At 54.8% G+C, this 17,186-nt stretch overlaps 1 protein-coding gene across 9 annotated transcripts in view; it reads left to right on the top strand.

Moving 5' to 3' along the window:
* The window catches only part of EFR3B (EFR3 homolog B), a 155,252-nt gene that overhangs the window by 129,795 nt on the left and 8,271 nt on the right, over positions 1 to 17,186 (top strand). For 5 of the 9 annotated variants that reach the window (XM_037893784.2, XM_043542063.1, XM_043542057.1 and 2 more), the window contains exons 12-22: positions 3,419 to 3,470; positions 4,058 to 4,230; positions 5,099 to 5,174; positions 6,673 to 6,834; positions 10,026 to 10,157; positions 10,893 to 10,960; positions 11,535 to 11,662; positions 12,167 to 12,258; positions 14,510 to 14,558; positions 15,390 to 15,493; positions 16,457 to 16,506. In XM_037893784.2, coding sequence (XP_037749712.1) covers positions 3,419 to 3,470; positions 4,058 to 4,230; positions 5,099 to 5,174; positions 6,673 to 6,834; positions 10,026 to 10,157; positions 10,893 to 10,960; positions 11,535 to 11,662; positions 12,167 to 12,258; positions 14,510 to 14,558; positions 15,390 to 15,493; positions 16,457 to 16,506 — 1,086 coding nt within the window. Of the gene's footprint in view, positions 1 to 3,418; positions 3,471 to 4,057; positions 4,231 to 5,098; positions 5,175 to 6,672; positions 6,835 to 10,025; positions 10,158 to 10,892; positions 10,961 to 11,534; positions 11,663 to 12,166; positions 12,259 to 14,509; positions 14,559 to 15,386; positions 15,494 to 16,456; positions 16,507 to 17,186 lie in introns of all 9 variants that reach the window. The other 4 variants (XM_037893783.2, XM_043542056.1, XM_043542060.1 and 1 more) reach the window with 1 other exon arrangement.

Here is a 17,186-nt window from a genome sequence, read left to right as displayed (position 1 = left end):
TGATCAAGAATTGGGTTTGGATTCGCTCCAGCAGGGATCCCTGGGGAAGTGTCCGCTGCCTCCCCTGGACGTGCACCAGGCCAGACTTTAGTTCATATCCAGGACCAGTTTTCAGGAAGGTCTTTGACTCTTGGGGCCGCTTCTCTGATTCATTGTACAGTAGAAGACTCCTTTCACTTCTAGGTCCCTGGTTCAAATCCAGCCTCCGGTGGTTGAAGGTAGTGTCCATCCACGACCTTTATAAAATGAGCTCCGTTCAGCTTTTATTGGATGGGTGCCCAAATCACAGAGCCACCACCACTGCTGGTCCCCTTAAAACAGAGACACCAAAGAGCAAGTGGGCCATGGAGGCTGACCTCCTGTCACCCCCGCCCCCTCAGTCAGTGCTTGGTACATTGGGAGGGCCCTGGCGAGGAAGCTTGCACGGCCATTTCTGTGACTATCGAGACTGCCATGCTTGCCATCTGCATTCACCCTCCAAATTCCCCGTCAAAGCCTCTTTCCGGCCCAGTTAGAAAGGCACGTGAATCCAGTGTGTCACGAGCAAAGGGTTTCCCTCTTCCTTCTCACGCTTTGCTGCCTTTTCAGAATGTGACTGAAATCCTTATCCCAGGGCAAGAGAGCTTTGGGAGAGCAGAGCTTTAATAAGAGCGGCCATATTGGGTCAGACCAAGGGTCCATTTAGCTCAGTGTCCTGTCTTCCCACAGTGGCCAGTGCCAGGTGCTTCAGAGGGAATGAACAGAACAGGGCAATTATTGAGTGATCTGTCCCCTGCTGTCTACTCCCAGGATCTGGCAGTCAGAGGCTAAGGACACCCAGAGCGTGAGGTTGCGTCCCTGACCATCTTGGCTAATAGCCATTGATGGACCTATCCTCCATGATCTTACCTAGTTCTTTTTTGAACGCTGTTATAGCCTTGGCCTTCACAACATCCTCTGGCAAGGAGTTCTACAGGTCGACTGTGCGTTGTGTGAAGAAATACTTCCTTTTGTTTGTTTTAAACCTGCTGCTTATTAAATGCTTTAATGCTGCATCTCCATCCTTTCAGGCAGACGTGGCCACAGGAGACTAGTAGCTTCATCGGAATTAGCCACGTGGGTTTGCTTGACTGCTCTGCTAGAGGCTGGAAGTGTGCAGAGGGCTAGGGCTTCGGGCAAGAGACAGAGTCAGGAATCCTGGCTGGTATTCCCCACCCTGCCACTGACTCACTGAATGACCTGGAGCAAGTCGCTCATGGCCTGACGTTCAGGGGTGTGGAGCACTCATAGCTGCCACTGAAGACAGTTTCCCTTGTCTCAACCCAGGGGGAATGATACCATGATCACTAACGTCAGCTTGGAGATTAGAGACCGCTCTCCGGCCCGAGTGCAGGTGGCCGACCGCTTGAAGTCACTGACGCCGAAGGGGAGTGTCCATATACGTACACGTCCTAGTGTAAATTCTGTGCTCTGATTTATGGGCCTGGCTCCTGGGGAAATAAAGGGTTCTGAAGGCCAAATTCAGCCCTAGTGCTAGAAGTCTAGTTCTGGCTCTAGAGAAGTCTGTCCTTTCCTGGAGGGAGTGCCTGTACTGAGAGGGGGAGGCGTTATAGCTACAGACCACGACAGCTAGAGATAAGACGATGTCCCCATAAGTCGGGTCACGAGTTCAGCCTTGGCCAGTGACTAGAGCCGGGTACAAGTACATTTGGGAAAGGGAATAAAAACCAGGGATGTGACCTAAATCCAGAGATCAGACAAGAATAGCGGCCGCTCGCTGCTGATCACAAACAGAGCTCCCTGAAGGGCTGTCAGTGATAGATGTCAGTCAGGCCCAGATAGTGCAGGAACTGCCTGTTCTTTTCGTGACGAATGCCCTGCTGCTTCTAACTTGTCTCGTGGCTGAATTAGAAGAGCTTAAGGAAGCTAGAAGGACAAAGCAGGTCATAGATCTCTCTGTAGCTTTCCAGAGAGATGGGCCAAGCTATTGTGGTTCCCATTACAGAAGAGGGCATGTCAGATCTTAAAGCATCACCGATAACTGTGTGGTATTTAATGAAGCGCCAGCCTGTTTGTGTTAAAACAACAGCCCAGAGAGCAGCATTCAAGCTTGTGGCTAGTTTGTGTGTAAATCTTTTACCCTCAGTGAGTAGAATAATGCTATTTAGTTCTTTGCTATGGAAAAGAAACACGAGACTAAGGGTGTTGGGGGACAAAATAGAAACTGCTATTTGGAGCCAGGGTAATGGCAGCAAAGATGAGAGATACTAGGCAAAGCGCTTTGGAGGGTGGTGCCAGATTCATATCGCGACTAGATTCTTAGCGCTTGGTGTGTAACAGGATTCGTATGGACAGCCTCATTTACGCTGGTGTAATTCCCTTGACTTCAGCGGAGACACTCCTGATTTGCACCGGTGCAAGATCAGAATCAGGCCTGCTAACTTCAGTGCTGCCCCTGCTGTGAGATCAGAGTCAGGCCGGCGGCCCCCGGCGGGTGAAAGCCAGGCGTTTCCAGGCTCGGGGACGGCAGACTGGAGTCACAGGAGCCATTTAGCGCAGCGCCGCTATCAGCTTCATCCCCGGGAGTTTTAAAATCTTACTAGACGCTGCGGGAAAGACGCAGCTGACTCCGTGCGAGGGAGCGAACTCGCCTTTTACCCCGAGGGTTGCTCTTGCTCCTATGGAAGTCACAGCTCACAACTGATCCTTGTGGGACGTGGCTTCCTGCCAGGTGCTTTAGCCTCGGAGTTCAGAGCTAGAGGGCGCGGAGAGAAGTCTTGTAAAAATGTCCGAAGGACGATCGCGTTTCCCTGCAAACTCCCCGTGATATTAATTGATCCAGCGAGCACGGACTGAGTTAAAACTCCAGCTGCGTCTACGCTTAAACTGCTACAGCGGTACACCTGCAGCCGCACTGCTTCCGCCTAGCCACTCGCTGCGGTTAATCCCCCTCCCCAAGAAGTGGTAGTTAGGTGGACAGAAGACCTGGTGCTGTCGAGAAGGTGGGTTAGTCTGGCTTAATCGCATCCCCGAGAGACATAGCTATGCCAATGTCCGCTCCCAGTAGAGACCAGCCCCCACATAGGGACCTCAGGATTTGTCTTACTGTGCAGTGACCGGGGGTGACTGCAGGATCACTGCCTGCAAACAGGAGGGTGTGAATGCTAAGGAGGGAGAGGAATTACCTCTGGTGACCTGCAGGGGTCTGACGAGGAGCCAAGGGCAGTGACATCTATTGAGCAGTGAGTGCCCAGTATTAAGGTTAGTGGTGTGGCCACCGTTGCTTGAGCTGTTAAAACTGGCCTGGTTGAGGCACGAGGAAATATCCCATAGGGAACACCCCTGCCCTGGCCCTGGCGCAGGGAATAAACTGATGGCTTTGGGTTTGTATAAGTCTCTTTTCCATGCCGAGTTCAACGTTGATTTTCGTCCCCCACAGGGAGAATCGGAATCGCCTGACTCAGATAATGCTGCTGAAATCCCTCCTGCAGGTACGAACGGGGTCGCCTGAGCAGGTGTGGCTGGTTTGGCAGCGAGTGCCCACGTAGTCTCAGCGCAGGCCTTGCCCTGGGACAGCCGGTGGCTGGCTGGCATGCACCTGCCTGTCCTCAGGAAGGTTTGACTGCTCACCCTCATGCAAAGAACAGTACCCGCGTTCGAACCCAATATACCAAAGCAAGGACTGGCTGAGTGGCTCCGTGGCTAGTACCCTGCCGTGCCACATGGGTTCGATTTACAGTCCCTCTGTCTGGCTTTTCGAAGCTAGGGACGCAGTGTAGGTTGCAGCTGCAGCCCCGGCCTGTGTGCTGGAAAAGTGGTCGCTGCCCTTCAGGACTCCCCATGCAGCCTGCCTCTGCGCCAGCCCAACCTGTAGCCTGCTGGGGCTGCATGGAAGCTCCCATGCCAAGCTGCTCCCTGTGCCACGAGGGGTTAAAATGGAGCTCGGGCAGGTCCTCTGCAGGCCAGCACATCTCTTCCGCCCATTCCCCCGCTTTAGGAAATGCTTTTCTATCCCTGGGACGTTTTCCCCACTGGTCATATCCCTCTCTGCTCTCCCTCCACCTTGTGCAACCTGCAGGTCTCCACGGGCTTCCAGTGTAGTAACATGCTCACGGCCCTGCCTAGCTCTTTCCTGGACAGGCTGCTCTCGGCTGCATTGATGGAAGACGCCGACCTGCGTCTCTTTGTCCTCGAGATACTGATCAGCTTCATTGACCGCCATGGAAACAGACCCAAGTTTTCAACTATCAGGTGCGTTGGCGTGTTTCACGCGGAAGGGTTGTGGCTGGGATCAGACTCCGGTTTTACGTCCGGCACCTACGGGTGGTGGTAGCACCTACACGTGTTACAACAGGCATACACTCACCCTTTAACGCACATTTCCTGAAATTGGTGGTCATTTTTCAAGAAATTAACAGTTTTAGTGTTCGTAAAGAAATGTCGAGAGGCATAATCTGGGGGTGTGATCCCAGTACTGGGAACCAGCAGCGACTGGCTACTGATCCTGCTGCTGATTTCCTCTGGGATGCTGAGCATTTAATCGTCCTGTGCCTCAGTTTCCCTTTCTGTAAAATGTGGATTGATACTTGCTGTCCTCACGGGGGCAGTTGTGAGGATTATTAACTAACGCCTGTAAAACCCTTTAAAGATGAAACCTACCCAGTACTACTCCTGCTGCCTATGCTCACGTCCCAGAGCCTAGATGCCCAACATAATACCCCATTGATTAGGAGCCTTCCAGAACACAGAGACAGGACACTCCGGTCAGGGAGTTGACCGTTGAGATGATGTTACATACAAGTGAAGGTAACTGCAAACAGAAGCGCCGGGGCAGGAACGGGACAGGGCTACTGCAGAGGACTACGGTCAGGCGATAGCTCAGTCTTTTTACATCTCTTAATAGCTCAGTTTTCTTTAAAAATATGCCACAGGGCCTCCAGCAACGGGTCCTGCCAGACCAGCTTACTCCCTATAAGTGGCGCTGTAGTGGGGCGTGTGGAGGCGGGGATTTGTATTCTACCGAGAAGACTAAGGGAAGGGGCAGTTCTCTGCCTCCTACAGTATTCCTCTGTGTCTGTGTCCTAGATTTCCCTCCCCCCTTGTCTCTCTTTAACTGCAGCACCATCAATGACATCTCTGTCCTGAAGCTGAAAGTGGACAAGTGTTCTCGCCAAGATACCGTCTTCATGAAGAAGGTAGGCGCTGGGGTTTGTTTGATGGTAGCAGCTGGCCGGCTCTTGTGCCAGGTCACTCTCCCACAAAATGCATGTGACGCAGATAAGGGATGCGGCCCGGTTCCCCGTGTCGCGGAGCAGCGTGGCTGCGAAGAGAGGAAAGGTCTCGGTCCACCCGGGCCTGGGAGCACCCAGTGATCGTGTGAGATACGCTGGCCGGATTCTAATAGCTGATCTCCACTCACTGCCCTGCGAATGTTCTTTTGCATCCGCAGACCGTCCATGGTTTTCTGTTGTGAGGTGATCTCCCCGCAGAATCCTTTGCGCTGTTTCACAAAATGCTGTAGTACCTAACCACGTGTGCACTGTTGAGCGGTATAGTGTCAGAGGCAGCATTTACCTTGGATAATTTCACAGCTACAAGTAATCTTACAATGATCACTGACGCAATGTCCTGCCCTGCGTATTCCCCATTGCTGTAGAGTAAATGAACCCACTTCTACCCACCCATTCAATCATTGCAACTTCCACAGAATCCCAAGAGAATCTGAAAACTGTTATCTAGTAAGCTACACATGTGCCTTCTGTTCAGTGATGCTCTGGTCGCCTCATTTGTATAACGGGGCTTCTATCCTGGTAATACGCACAAGATTTCCTTTGCAACTAGAAAAGCGAGTTCAAGTTGATGATGAAATCTTAGGACTGGAGAAACTCTCTGGATTCCCCAGACATGATGCTGAGGTTGTGATCCTGAGGCTGAAACCCACGGCTTCTGGCAGTAGGAGACTAAGCTTCCAAACCCCTGCTAATCTGCCCTGGGGGTGGGGGAATAGGTAGAAAGGACTCGCTGCAGTTTCATAGCATCCGTCTCTTAATGTAAATCTGCACAGGCAGCTGCCTAGTGGAGCCAGGATTTGGTGGCCTGGTTTTGTACGGACCGTTGGGGAAATCCATGGGTGTGTAGACCCGACCTGGTGGGGGGCCCCTCAGGAGCGACCAGAACACAATCAATAAGGAACCTAGTTTGAAACATTGGATAGGAAGCTAGAGGAAAGCCAGATGGCAAAGGGCATGCAGCCTCACGCCCTGCCTTAGGACAGTGCTTGCATCCCTTCAGTGGGCCTCGCGTGCTTTCCGGACTGGGGATGGCTTTTGGAATCAGGAGCCGGGCCCTGAGATGTGCCGACTTGAGGGGTCTCGGCTCCGTACAGAAGGTGCTCAGCCTCTCGCAGTACGAGACTCCAGTGGCAGAACTGCTCCCCCTTGAACGCCGGTGGGCCAGATTCTGCCCGTGGGAGCTGCAGATGCAACCGAAGGCAGGACGCGGCCAGGCAGCGGCTCCCCTAGAGCAGAGTTGCCAGAGGGCTAATGTCTCTAGTACTTAGCGAAGGCTGGCTAGAAGCGCCTGCCCGCGTGACTTGTGCCATGCTGGGCTGCCTCCCGTTACGCCTCTCTGACAAGAACCCGTATTTCCCCTGGGCTCCGTTTACCTGGTGCCGTGTCCTCTTCTCTCCGGCAGCATTCCCAGCAGCTCTACAGACACATCTACCTGACGAGCAAAGAGGAGAGCAACGTGCAGCCTCACTACGAGGCGCTCTACAGCATGCTGGCCCTCATTAGCATCGAGCTGGCCAACGAAGAGGTGGTGGTGGACCTGATCCGCCTGGTGCTGGCCGTGCAGGTAGGATCGTGTGAGCAGTGCAGGCGCCTGGGGGCGGGGCCCACCGTGTAGAGGGCTCCTCTCCCCTCCGTGCAAAGAGGGGATCGACTCAGCTAGGCATGGAGCAGACAGCCCAAAGTGGTGTAAATTCCATATTGGCAAGTGGGTGAAAACAAATTTACCAGGGCTGGATTCTGGGCTCTGTTATGTTGCTTGACTTAATGGAGTTTTACACTGGCACAGTGGAGATCAGGATGCGGCCCCATGTCTATGATGCCTCCCTTTCCCAGATGGGTGCTGTGATGTTGAGTTAGGGAGGGCCCACGGCGTTGCTCCAGATTTCTGTCTGTGCAAATGAGATCCAAGTTTCGCTCAGTGCGTCGAGGCTGGTACAATTCACATTGTGAGGGGCTGCAGGAGGGAAGTGTGATATGGTACTCCTGGGGGAATTCTGCACCGCTGCATGTGCGTGGAAATATCCCCTCCTCCGCAGATTCTCTTTGCTTCCCCACAGAAAAATGTTTTGTGTGTGGAAACAAAGAGAAGCTGCACCAGTGCGCGCTCGGTGTGGGTGCGTCTGTTCAGGCAGCCGCGGGAGAGAGAAGTCAAGGCGAGGGGAAGTGGGGGGGGTCTGGGCATGCCCCAGCTGCCCAGGGACATTAGGCCTGGCTGGGTGTGGGGAGGAAGGGGGAGGAGGAGGACGACAGAGTCCGAGTTCCCGCTCCCCTGCACGGAGCAGCTGGGGCAGGGTCAGATCAACCCCCGGGAACCTCCCCCAGCTGCAGGAAGCTCTGCTCTGTGGGGGGAGGGAAGAGGAGACTCGGGGGGGGGTCTAGGTGTAGGGGTGAGGCTCAGCAGAGGGGGTTGGGTGCGGAGGTGTGTGTCTGGATGCACGGGGGTTGGGTGGACGGGGAGTAGCTTCCCATACAGTGACCCCCTCCCCCCACTTCCTGGCCCCATTGCTCTTCAGCCACAGGGAAGGAGTCACTGTGCGGGGAGCTGCTCCCCCTATATGCCCAACCCCCATGCATCTGGACACTGCACCCCCCACCCCCCCCGGCACCCAATCCCCCCCATCAAGCCTCACACCCCCCTGCACCCAGAACCCTCCCACCGAGTCCCACTGCGCGACACCCCCTACATCAGGAGCCTCCCCGCACCCAGAACCCCTCCCCGCCACTGACCCCTCCCGACACCCAAACAGTCACCTCCCTAAGTCTCACACCCTGCATTGGGAGCCCCCACCCAGACCCCTCCCCCATGGAGCCCCAGCCAGCTGTACCCTGACCCCCGCCACCAAACCCACTCCCCCAGCACCCCAATTCCCCTCCCCTCCCCACTGAGCCCTAACTACCTTCACTTGGACTCGCCTGCAGAGTCCCATTCCCCCGACCCTGAACCCCACAATGAGCCCCTGTGCATCCAGATCCTCCCTGTACACCCCGCCACCCCTGCCGAGTTGCCCGCATCCAGATTGTGCCACACGGAACCCACCCGGTACTCTTGAGGGAATTCTGTACCAAAACTTACAATTTTTAGAATTCTGCAAAATTCTGCATGTTTTACTTGTCAAAATAACACAGTAACAATGTAACCACACCATTTTCAATTATTTGCTGACCAGTATTTTAAAATAAATTACCAAAATAATTGAAAATGGTGTGATTATATTGTGTTGTTTTGACAAATATGCAGAATTCAAAAACCTAATGTGCAGAATTTTTAATTTTTTGGCGCAGGATTCCTTCAGGAGTAATGTGGGAATGGGAATTACAGCCGCACTTTCATTCTGTCCCCTTGGTTTGCAAGTTCCACCATCTTCGTCTTGAACACAGTCAAGTTTCAAAATCTGAATGAATATTTGAGAACCGTTTCTCTTCCACGTTCGCCCAGTCGGTACCAAACCCTCTTCTCTTTTAGCCTTTCGCTGCGATTAACATTATAATAGTCTTTTTATTTCTCTGCATCAGGTACCCAGAAGCCTCTGGGTACCTTAAGAAAATGGAATAAATAGCAATACAAAAACGAACCAGTAAATGCAACGTAGCCAGTAAACCCAGATGGGAAAACAACAAAACACGAACATGACAGCAGCCCTGCCTTGCCACTCACCTGTCGCACACACAAATGGCAGTGAGCAAAGCCACCTGGCAGTAAGATGGAAACATAGTGCCGTATGTTCGGCAAATGCAGACGAACTTAGCTACTACCTTTCTGCGACAGATTGGTTTCAGTGGAACATCTACTTAATAGTAGACTGAGAAGATGCATGAAGGAGGGTGTTGTTCTGAGGTGAAGTGGTTGAAGGGACATCCAGCTTCTGAGCCTAAATCAGTGTGGCACGTAGACATCTCGGCATTTGCCCACACGGGGCTAGCACTGAGGTGGAGAAGCAGCTATATGTTCATATCCCATCCATGCTGTAGGCTGCTGGCCTGTCTGCCCAGCCCAGGAAGGAACCAGCGTCACCCCTGAGTCTATTCCAGGCCCTGAGCTTTATTTCTTCCCTGTAAATTCAGCACATTGGTCATCTCTTCCCGGCTAACCCGGGGTCTTCTGTAGGGGCCTCTCTATTGCCTTCAGGTTTCCACCATCCGACTTTCCTGCCACAGGGACCAATCTTGCTCCGGTCGCTCTCCATCCCAACTGAGCCACTTGCTGGCTTGTAGGCTCCCCTGACGGCTGGCAGGGAGGCAGCTGATCCGTCACAGGCATAGGCGCCCACTCTGTGCGTGCTCTGGGGCTGGAGCACCCCAGGAAAAAAGACGGGGTACTCAGCACCCACCAGACACAGCTGATCAAGCAGTTTGGCAGCTGGGGGAGGGACTTGGGGGAGGGCAGTGAGCAGCTGGTGGGGACCTCAGGGGAGGGCACAGTGCGGGGCAGGAAGAGGCGGAGCGAGGGTGAGGCCTTGGGGAGGGGGCAGAGTGGGGGCAGGAAGAGGCGGAGCGAGGAGGAGGCCTTGGGGTGGGGGTGGGGGTCTGGGGGGGCACCCCTGGGGCAAAATAAAAATCCATGCCTATGGTCACAGGCGAGGCTGGGCCCAACTCCCCTTAAAGCGCCAGCTGCCCTGGGACACCTTTTTTTGGTCCCAACCTCTGCCAGTTAGTTTGCTGTCTCCCCATCCGCCTGTCCTTGCTTGGCTAACGAACTAACCCGCTCCCCGGTCTGGCCCCTGCTGCCGGGTCTCTCCCTGTCCGTGGGCTTCGCAGGAGATCGCCCAGATCAACGAGGATAACCTGCCTGTGTACAACCGCTGCGCCCTCTATGCCCTCGGCGCCGCCTACTTGAATCTGATCAGCCAGCTCACCACGGTGCCCGCCTTCTGCCAGCACATCCACGAGGTCAGTGCGCCTTGCACCGCCCCCCCCCCCCCCAGCTCCTCAGGGTGCAGCTCCAGCGTTGGCTCTTAACTGTACGTTGTGGGAGTGGAGGGGACCTGGCTCTCGGTGGGAGACCTGGGCTTCGAGTGGCACAGTTACCTAGCCAAATCTGTGGCTGGTGGAACTCCCCCAAGGTCTGTAGTGTTACACCAGACACTGACCGGGCCCTAGGTCACCAGGTCAAATCCAGCCCGGGTTGGAGGCTGCTGAAAATCCATCCTGTTGGCTGGGCTATGTGCAATGAGCTTGGAGGGTCTCAGTCAACTGTGACTGGATCGGGGTCTCCATCAGGAAATCCCTTCTCTCTCCCCTGCCCCCCCTTCCCCCCGCAGGTAGTACTTACTGGCCCCCTCGCTGATTGTCTCAGCAGGGAAGCCGAAGACTGAATTCCCCTCCCGCTCTGAGAGGGGGTGGCTCCAGGGCAGGGTGGAGGCAGGTCCGGGGGTGAGATAGGGGGTGTGTGTGTGGCGGGAGGGGTGCTTGTGCGGCCTCTGCCCTTGTAGCGCCTTTTCTGTGGATAGCTAGAGGATTGTTGTCTCCAGGGCTGTGCATCGGGCCCCTGTCCCCAGCACTAAATTGGCCTTAACGAAGAAGCCTGAACAGCTGCAGCCGTCGCGTTCGCTTCCCATGGATGTTTGCTAAGTTGGTTGACAAGCCGCTGACGGGTTCTCTTTCCTCTCCTCCCCTCCCCGCTAGGTCCTCGAGACAAGGCAGAAGGAGGCGCCGTATCTACTCCCAGAAGACGTGTTTGTGGAGACGCCCAGGTAAGCACCTCTGCCATGGAAGGCACTTGTCACCCTTGATTTGAGCTGCGAGCAGCGGCAGAAATCCTGCTGCCCCTGTCAGAACCGTCGCCTGCAGCCAGGCGCCAACAAACTGTGGCCCTTTATAATTCTCCATTAGCAGCCCTTGTGTGGGTTCGAATTGCCAGATGAGTTGAAGGAGGAATCCTGGAGAAGTAGCTGCCAGGGAAACCTCCCAGCCGAGTCATTTCCTTTCCCTTGGGTCCTTCACTGAGTCAAGAGCACGTGCATCAGCTCAACCCCGCCCCCCAGGTGGTGGCATCGCCTCCTCCAGGCAGAAATGCCGCGGGGCCTGGTTCTGATCTTGTTCAGACCAGTGTGACTCTGCTGTCGCCGGTGTGAATCAGAGGCGGATCAGGCGCAGTCTTCTGTGCCCATGTGGACCGATCTGGCTGTCTTGGAGGGAGGGGGAGCAGTCCCGGTCCCTTGTGCTCACCTGGAAACCCTACAGGCCTCTGAACAGCAAGGGCCCAGGTAACCCAAACTGCAGCGTGCCAGTGTCGTCCCCTGTTTTCCTCCCTGTTCAATCACACAGGCTGACGAAGAGCTTGGATCACTTAGTGCCCGAGGTCTTCTTCCGACAGAGCAAGATCAGCGAGGTGCTGGGAGGCAGCGGCTATAATTCAGACCGGCTCAGCACCCCTTACATCCCCCAGCTGACAGGTGTGGTACAGAGCGTCCCTGCGCGCTGCGGCCTTTTTCCGTTGCCGTGTCCTGCCGTGCAAGCAGCGTGGCTCCGTTTCTAGCTTCCGAGATTCGAGTCCTTCCTTTGCCGTAGACTCCCCGCGTGACCTTGGTCAACTCACTTAGTCTCAGAGCTGTACAATGGGGATAACTGCACTGGCCTGCCTCACAGGGGGCCGTGAACATGAATGTATTGTGAGCAGCTCCGATGCTACGGCAGCGGGGGCCAAATAACTACAGGAGAGAGAGAAGTGGAACCGTAGGGTCAGAAAGGACTGCAAGGGTCCCCTCATTTACCCCCTGCTGGGACACAGGATTTGTTGGGTCTAAACCATCCCCGTCAGATGGCTCCAGCCTCCTTCTGAAAACCTTCCACAACCTCTGCATCCTTCCCTCTTCTGACCCAGACAGCCCCCTTCCGAAATGCCTCCGGGTGTCTCCCCTCTCTGCCTTCCTGACGGGTTGGCTCCCCCTGTTTTCCAGATGAAGATCGGTTGTCCAAGAGGAAGAGCATCGGTGAGACCATTTCTCTTCAGGTCGAAGTGGAATCGAGGAACAGTCCCGAGAAAGAGGAGGTACCGGGTGCTGCCGGTTTGCCGCCTGCTCAGGCCAGCCTGAGAACAGTCCTTGTCGTTGCACCATGTCACCAGCAGGAGGGGTGGTTTTTGAGGCTTGCCTAGACAGCTCCTCTGCTGGTGCCCAGTGTCCTGAGCCGGCTGGATCGGCAGGGGGGCGCTTGCTTGGGACAGGCATTTTCCTATCCAGTCTAGGGATGACAGAGCCCTATTAGATGATGGAGTGTGAACCCAGAGGGAGATGATTTCCGGCCTGGGACGCTTTTCCTGAGGATGTTTCCCTTAGCCCCCAAAAAAGGAGGACTTGTGGCACCTTAGCGACTAACAAATGTATTAGAGCATAAGCTTTCGTGAGCTACAGCTCACTTCATCGGATGTAGCTCACGAAAGCTTATGCTCTAATAAATTTGTTAGTCGCTAAGGTGCCACAAGTCCTCCTTTTCTTTTTACGGATACAGACTAACACGGCTGCTACTCTGAAACCTCCCTTAGCCCATTACTTCTAGCCCCGTCCAGAACATTTCCCCTCCCCCCCTCAGTGCTTACACCTTTTAAACTTTTGCACAGTGTTTCCATCTCTCCCACCGTAGGTGCTGTGCAGACTGTGGGTGCTTCCGCCGTCCCCCGGAGCGTTTTCCCCCTTCTTTCCACCAGGTCGAGATCTTGGCGAAGACGCACTCCCGTACGCCCCTCCTGGCCCCCTCCCTAATTGCCTGATGTCTGAGATTCGCTGTTCACCAGCAGTGGACTTGGCTCCATGTTGCACTCGTAATTAGAGAGCAACTCAGACTAAAACCCCCCGGAAGCTCCATGATCTTCAGGGAATTTCAGATTTGGTCTTAATACAGATCCTCGCTGTGGTTCCAGCTACATTAAAGGCACAGGATCTGTGGGAACGAAATACCTATAAAAGACAAGCCTGAGCCTTCCCTTTGGTGTTAAACATTTTCCATCTCCTGACCTGCATTCTCTCCCCATAAGCTCCTGTTTTAACTGGATAATGCAACATACTTAAGCACCGTATAATTTTTCATTAGTATGCACGGCCGAGCACTCGGTGTCTGCGTCTGGGTGCTGCAGGCCGTGAACAATGGGGTAATAATTCACTCCTCATGTGTTCAGCAGGGCGAGGTGAATAGGCTTTGTGCCCACCAGTGTCCTCCGTATGATTTATTACAGCCTGACTCCCCTGCTGGCGGCCAGGGCTGGGTAATCAAGGCTTGTGTCCCATCCTCCGGGGGAGGAGGAGCTCCCACGTGGTGATTCTGTCCTGCATTTATCTTCCGAGAGCGAGTTTGATTGCTTTGCTCTCTGAAAGCCACTGTTTTGGGCAGCTGCTTCTTGTTTATCCTTTTCCATAGACTCTGGGCTTCCTACCTCTTGGCGCTAGGGTCACCACCCATCCCAAAATGGGCAGGACAGCCCTGAAATGTACATTTCATGTCCCGGATTCCCTGTGGCGCCCCTGTGCCTGCCAAGGCTCAGGGGCGATGCCAGCCTCTTCCCATTGTTGGGGGGCTTAGGTGGGCCTTAGCTCCCACTTGCCACAGGGCCCTGTCCCTCCTTTCTCACCTCCCCGGCCCCCAAGGCCCCACCCCGGCCAGGCTGTAAGCTGGAGCCCGGCCATGGTAAGAGCCACCCAGAGAGCCCAGGCCACTGTGGGGAGTCCCGCACCCATCACCTGCCCGAGGTGGTGCGCCCCAGGGAGGGGGGATGTGGTCCAGGGGCTGCTCTCAGGCACTCCAGCCCCCTGACCAGGGCAGATGGAGGGTCTGGGGCTCCCCACAGTGGCCCGGGTTCCCTGGGCGGCAGCTCTTACCATGGCCTGGCTTCTGGCCTGGCCAGGGGGCGGGGCCTTGGAGGGGAAGAGGAGCAGGGGGTGGGGCCACAGAAGGGGCGGGGCTCCTGCATGCGTCCCGCTTTTGCCTTTTGAAAAGGTGGTTGTCGTAGTCGGCACCTTCATAGATTCGTAGAGTTTGAGGCCAGAAGGAACCATTGGACCATGTAGGCTGACCTCCTGTGCAGTGCAGGCCATTCGGTTTCACCCAGGTACCCCTGTCTAGAGCCCTGAAAGTTATCGCCTCCTAGGGGTCAGCCACACTACTGGAGGAATCAATCCTCCGAGTGGGCTGGCCCCTAGAACCACATGGTCTGTTACTGAAATGAAATAGCCCCGTCCCCTTTCTTTCTTCTGCTCTCAAAGACAAGCTGCCCTGGAGGTATAATCTTTCTTTTGTTGCCCTACCCCTAGAGAGCCCCCGCTGAAGAGATCACGTACGAAACCCTGAAGAAAGCAATTGGTAAGTAACTGAGCGATCTTTCCGAGTGCCACAGAGTTTAAGGCCGGACCGGGACCGTTAGATCATCTTGTCTGACCCTCTCCATGCCACAGGCTGTACATTATCACCCAGCTGCTGCTATGTTAAGCCCAAGTTAGTCTTCACACAGAGGAAAGATCGAGCTGTGTTGGTCACATTGTGTGTGTTCGGGGGTGTAAAACATCCCCTCTTTCTGCTGTTCTGCTCCACGAACGTGACTGGACGTGTCAGGGTGCGAATTCTGCCCCAGGCCCACCATCCTGCCTGGCCAGCGAGTCTTTAACTCTCACACAGAGAGACCCCCTTTAGGGCTGGAGAGATGGCCAGCTAATGGTCTGAGCACAGGACTGGGAGCCAGGAACTGCTCAGTTATAGTCCTGGGCCTGCCACTGACTCTTTCTGACCTTGGGCATGTCGCTTAAGCCAAAGTTTTCAAACATGTCCTTTGATTTTGGGGTGCGTCGGTGTCTGGGTGCCCAGAATAAGACATGTGGGGCCTGATTTTTCCAAAGGTGCTGAGCACCCACAAATCCAAATACAGTAGCTGTGGCGTGTGGAGTTCAGCCTGCTCTCGCCACCTGGCATGCAGGGGAGATGAGGGGTGGTGGGAAGGCACCGCTCTCTGGGTATTCTGTGCACACCAGGGCTCATAGCAGAGCATCCATTCCCCTGAGGCTGGGCAGGATCTGTGCATGGCCCCAGGACCCATGAACAGAACGATTGAGACTCTAGTGCTGTGTGCCTGGTGCTGCACAGAGCTTTTTCACCATTGCTTTGTCGCCCCCGCCCCCACCCCCCCGGGTGCTTTAGTAGACAGCGTCGCCGTGGAGGAGCAGGAGCGAGAGAGGAGGCGGCTGGTGGTGGAGAAGTTCCAGAAAGCTCCCTTTGAAGAGATTGCGGCTCACTGCGGTGCCCGGGTGAGTCTCTGCTTTTGGCCTCTCACCCACCGGCTCTGCATTGCTGTGGAGATGATGGGCCTGTCCCAGTGGGTCACAAAACCAAAGCGTAGCACACCTCAAAGTGTGGATCATGTCCCGGCTAATGGCTGATTTGCTAGGCGATAACACCCTACTACTGCTACCTGCCAGCTAAGCTATTCCTTTAGCTCAAGTGGTGGAGACCGATGTCGTAGTACGTTCCGAGTTCAGATACTGTTGGTGACACATGGGACAGGTTGTTGTGAAAACACAGGAAGCCATCGGCTCCCTGAAGCTGAGACACCTCTGGAATTAGGTGGTCTTCGGGAGTGACTGATATTTAGACCTTTCTGCTGTAAATACCCCAAAGTCCCTGACACATCAGAGAGAAGGATCTCATCTGCCAGTGTTGAAATGCAGCCAGCTCGGGGGTGGAACGGAGCAGCTCTCAAGCAGCATACAGCACTGTTGCACTGCCCTTTGGGACAGGAAGTGGAGAATCCCATATCCAATTAAAACCACAGTGGGGAGGCAGAACAGAATTATCCAAGTCTAAATTTGGCCAGGGCACCTTGCTCCTGTGAAACATGTCAGGGAAACATTAACGGCCCCAATTAGTCTGGACTCCAGATCACAATTTCACATGAAAGCTGGGATCTCAAAGCACCACTTCACGCCATGCTGCAGTGTTGATCAGTACAGAGGCAGGATGGTACCTGCATCACCAGCACCCCTTCCTGCTTTATGGAGATGTCCTGCGGAGGTGCACTGAGGACTCTGGGTGAAGGAGTGTGTCCCATAGTCACCTGCACTGGTGTGCTGCAGCACCGGGCACCCTGCTGTGCCTTGCACAAGGACTTGCAGGACGCAGACCGGCAGCAGTGTGTCCGGGCTCTGCAGTTGTAACAAGCTCTGCCGTGGCGCAAAACCTCAGATTAATGGAATTGTTGTTGTTTGTTGCAGGCCTCGCTGCTGCAGAGCAAGCTGAACCAGATCTTTGAGATCACTATCCGGTGAGCGTCCGACTCTTTGGGGAGAGGACAGTCAGAGGGAGAGGGCTTTCAGGAGCCCGCTTTGCAAGGGCGGGGAGAGGCTTGTAAACTACAATGCTGGGTGGCCCGTGCACGAGGATGGATTGAGACATGCAGGGGGCAGCCACAATCTTACAACTGGAGACGTACTTGGCTCTATCAGAACATGGGAGGAAACAGATTCCCTGCCCCTAAAAAGCTTCAGGCAAGCAGAGTACACAGGACAACACTGGGAAGGTGCAGAGATACCACCAGTGAGTGCAGGAAGGCTTGGCCCAGAGGAGGAGAAGGAAGGTCAGCCTCTCCATTATATCAGGCCCCACTGACATTCCCTTTGCCTCCAATCTGCTTTGTATGGTTCTCTCCCATGTTCCCAACTCCCCAAAGCTGTCAATGTCTCTGGTGGGCTTTGGATCCCGGCAGGCCCCCCTTGTCCTCTCCAGTTTGGCCCTAATGTGGAGTCACTAGGTTGGATTTGTTCCTTCACATCAGCTGAGTGGTGATAGTATTCACCTTCGGGTAACACAGTGACAGGCTCCTGAGTTGGGAGGGGGAAAGCTTTTGCAATCTTCACAGCGAGCAAGAGTTGGGCAGAACCACTGGCCGGGCTGGGTCCTGTTTTTCGGGTTTGATGAAATGTGGGAGTCCACCTGTAACTCTCC

The sequence above is a fragment of the Chelonia mydas genome, chromosome 3, assembly GCF_015237465.2.
Source record: "Chelonia mydas isolate rCheMyd1 chromosome 3, rCheMyd1.pri.v2, whole genome shotgun sequence".
In the NCBI taxonomy this organism is placed as follows: domain Eukaryota; kingdom Metazoa; phylum Chordata; order Testudines; family Cheloniidae; genus Chelonia; species Chelonia mydas.
The sequence above is the reverse complement of the archived record's forward strand: the minus strand, read 5'-3'. Positions and strand labels throughout refer to the sequence as shown.